The 3,695-nt window shown below is 45.0% G+C and overlaps 1 protein-coding gene across 1 annotated transcript in view; it reads left to right on the top strand.

Moving 5' to 3' along the window:
* Nucleotides 1–106: 106 nt before the first annotated feature.
* The window catches only part of LOC118334390 (mitofusin-1-like), a gene marked incomplete at its 3' end in the record, with an annotated part of 8,180 nt that continues 4,591 nt past the window's right edge, over nucleotides 107–3,695 (top strand). The window contains 6 exon segments of the mRNA XM_035670293.1: nucleotides 107–221; nucleotides 591–726; nucleotides 2,406–2,568; nucleotides 2,757–2,881; nucleotides 3,292–3,400; nucleotides 3,491–3,598. Of these exon segments, the coding sequence (XP_035526186.1) occupies nucleotides 107–221; nucleotides 591–726; nucleotides 2,406–2,568; nucleotides 2,757–2,881; nucleotides 3,292–3,400; nucleotides 3,491–3,598 (756 nt within the window).

Raw genomic sequence — 3,695 nt, 5'->3', positions numbered from 1 at the left:
GTGTGTGTTACTGTGTGTGTATGTTAGAGACTGTCAGCAGTGACTCGTCATGTGTTCATCTGTAGACCAACCGTGTTTGTGTGTGTGTGTGTGTGTGTCAGGGGTCATGGACGCCGCGGATCCGTCTCCTCTGCGGCATTTCGTCGTGGCGAAGCATTCAATCACCTCCATCTTTGATCAGCTGCTGGAGTTTGTGAAGGATGGCTCCGCCTTTGTGGACGGTCAGACACACACACACACACACACACACACACACACACACTTACTGGCTGCAGATTAATAAAGTTATTTCATTTAAAGCTCCAGTCTGCAGGATTTAGTGGTGGTGTAGCTTCTCCTCCAGAAGGACCCGCTCCCTCTGTAAATAAATCGTCTCATTCTGAGGTAACGAAGCAGATTAAACACTAATATAATATATATGATAATAATATAATGAATATTATATTAATGTGACTCACTGGAGCTTAAAGATGTAGAAACTAGTCGTTGAATTTCCTGGTTCATTATGAGTGTATTTGAACCAGCAGGCAGGACTAGATGTTGTTGTTGTTGTTGTTGCTGCTTATGCATTGTTTGCTGTGTGCTGTCAGAGGCGTGGCGGGGCGATGACCTGGCTCAGGTGGCTGTGGAGGAGCAGAGTCTGGAGATGCAGAGCTGTGCCACCAAGCTGTCGACCATCCGAGAGGTTCTGCTCAGGAGACACATGAAGGTGGCGTTCTTTGGCCGGTACGCAACTTCCTGTTTGCTGCTGCAGCTTTACATCAAGTGGTTGTATCTTACTGTAAATAATAATAATACTGTAAACATCATGGTAAATTTCTGTAACTGCACCCTTCAGGCCTGCTCCTCCTGCTCAGCTAATGAGACTGTAGGGGGCGTGGCCTCAACAGTGAGCGCAGTGATTGACGGGCTGACCACAGCAGTGAAGCAGGAACTGAGTTAACTGAGCTAACCAGCCATGAGCAGCTGCTATCAGACTGTCTGTGTTGGTGCTGGAAACCCAGAGAGTCCGCTGGAGCTTTCACAGTCACTAGAAACACATTCATGCTGTTTGTAGAAGCTTCTGTGAGCTAATTCTTTGCATCAAGGCTTCGTTTGATCCATGAGTCTGTATGTTATGTCGATAATTGACTGAACTCTGTGCTGGTTCTGTGTCTGACTTCCTGTCAGTGGGATTTGCTCTCTAACCCTCTTGCCACAAGAGTGACGATAGCCACGCTGAGCTAACGCTTACAGAGCACCATCAAATCTAAAATCTAAAGTTTGGAAGAAATATGAAAGTAGTTTTCTATATAATTGAATATTATTTCTTATTTGATATAATAATGTTTCATCTGTGTCTGTGATGACTTCAGTTCCAGAATGAAATAATGAAACGTAAGGAACAAGGACACAGCACAGAGCTTTCTGTCTGGTTCCTCAGGAGGAAGATTTCCTCGCTGTCTGGTTCCTGGAAAGAGGAGGTTGTGGGCTGACTGTGGTCACAGAGCGCGTGCAGTAACAGAAGTCTGATTCCTGCTGCTGATAGCTGAAGAAGAACAAACTGTGCGCTCAGATAAATGTTTTATCTTCACAAACAGCCAGAAATGATGATGAAATGTTTCCGTGGAAACTGATGATGTAATAACTGTTGCATGATGTAATAAGTGGATTCGGCAGAAAATGTTCTGTTGGATCATTTTAGCCACATTTCAGTTTGTGATCCAGTGATATTCTCATTTATTCTCATTAGAGCCCCAAAGCCGGCCAGTTTCCATAGCAACACAGAGCCAATTAACCAGCTCAACAGTTAAAGTCTGGAAATGAAGCTGCTGTTCAAAGTTCCCAGTAAAAATAATAATACATACACATCTAATAATAACACAATAATCCCAACTCAAACAGGGTTCCCCACATCCTGGAAAACCTGGAAATGTAGAGACTACTCATGGAAACACCTGGAAATTGATTAAAATGACAAAATAGAATAATCTGAGTTGTGGAACATTCTCATTGTATTTCAGCCCTCCCACCGGGGTTCGAGGACATCTGTAGTCAGATCTGTCTGTGGGCACTTTGTTATGAAAAAGGAGGAATAGAGCTTAAATGTGTCAATATGAGGCCATTTGTGCTGTCCTGTACAGAGTGCGAACCCATCAATGTGCAACCAGCGGTCGGGAGCAGATTACAGGTGAAGTGAAACACAGCTGAGGTCATAACATCTATTAACCATTAATAAAACACCATTAAAGGTGACAGTCCGAGTTAAAGCAGTGAGGTGGTCTGGATGTAGACACTGATGTGTGTACGAGGACTCTCAGTTGGTTGCAGTCTGCAGCTTCTCCACTAGATGGCGCTGAATCCTACTCTGATGCTTTAAAAGAACTTCTGATGTGTGTTGATCACAATGTCTGTGTGTGACCCAGGACCAGCAACGGGAAGAGCACCGTGATCAACGCCATGCTGAGAGACCGGGTGTTACCCAGCGGCATCGGTCACACCACCAACTGCTTCCTGCGAGTGGAAGGAACCGACGGAGACGAGGCGTTCCTCACCACCGAGGCATCCAATGAGAGGAGGAGCGTCAGCGTACGACAAACAGACGCTCTAAAGGAGACAGTTCAGAAAATCTGAACCTCATCCGAGTTTCTGGAAATGTCCGACTGTTATTCTGTCCATCAGTCAGCTGACTGCTAATAACTCCTCTTCCTCCTCCTCCTCCTCCTCCCCTTCCTCCTCCTCCTCCTTTTCCTCCTACTCCTCCTCTTCCTCCTCAGACGGTGAACCAGCTGGCTCATGCTCTCCACATGGATCCAACTCTGGACTCTGGCAGTCTGGTTAAAGTCTTCTGGCCTAAGAGTCGCTGCGCTCTGCTAAGAGACGACCTGGTGCTCATGGACAGGTAACATCCAGGTGGTTCAGTCCATGACCCTGATCCTGGTCCACATTATCAATATGTATGGATCTGCGTCTGTGGAAGGATGAAAAGTGGAAGACTGCAGCAGTCAGCGGTCCTCTGCTTTAAAATGGTTTCCCTGTAACGCAACAATAAATACACATCCAGATAGACTTTCAAAATAAAGCTTGAAACAGTGACTTGGTTAGGTACAGGGGTCGGCAACCTTTACTGTCAAATAACAAACAATAATAACACTAATAACAACAATAACAATAATAACAATAACAATAATAACAACAACAATAATAAATAATATAACAACAATAATAACAGAGAGATCCTACAGCTGTGAATACAAATAAACTCTGACTGAATGATTGAATATTGTCTCTGACCTCTGACCCCTGACCCAGCCCCGGCACTGATGTCACTCAGGAGTTGGACAGCTGGATCGATAAGTTCTGTCTGGACGCCGATGTCTTCGTTCTGGTGGGGAACGCCGAGTCCACGCTCATGAACACGGTGAGGGAGCGCACATATTGATAATATAGATTATAGATAACAATGACTGAATCTTTCATTTCTATAATATTTTCCTTCTTCTGTCTGCAGGAGAAACTTTTCTTCCATAAAGTCAGCGAGAGAATCTCTAAACCGAATATCTTCATCCTCCACAACCGATGGGACGCTTCAGTGAGCGAACCTGAGTACATCGAGGAGGTCAGAGAGTCTGTCTCTGTCTGTCTGTGTGTGTGTCTGTCTGTGTGTGTGTCTGTCTGTGTGTGTGTCAAATATCTCTGCAGATCAGGATCAGACT

Source organism: Morone saxatilis, unplaced genomic scaffold (genome assembly GCF_004916995.1).
Source record: "Morone saxatilis isolate NCDOM2014 unplaced genomic scaffold, NCSU_SB_2.0 Contig23, whole genome shotgun sequence".
Lineage (NCBI taxonomy): Eukaryota > Metazoa > Chordata > Actinopteri > Moronidae > Morone > Morone saxatilis.
Note: the sequence above shows the minus strand (reverse complement) of the source record. Positions and strands in the feature narration are given on the sequence as shown.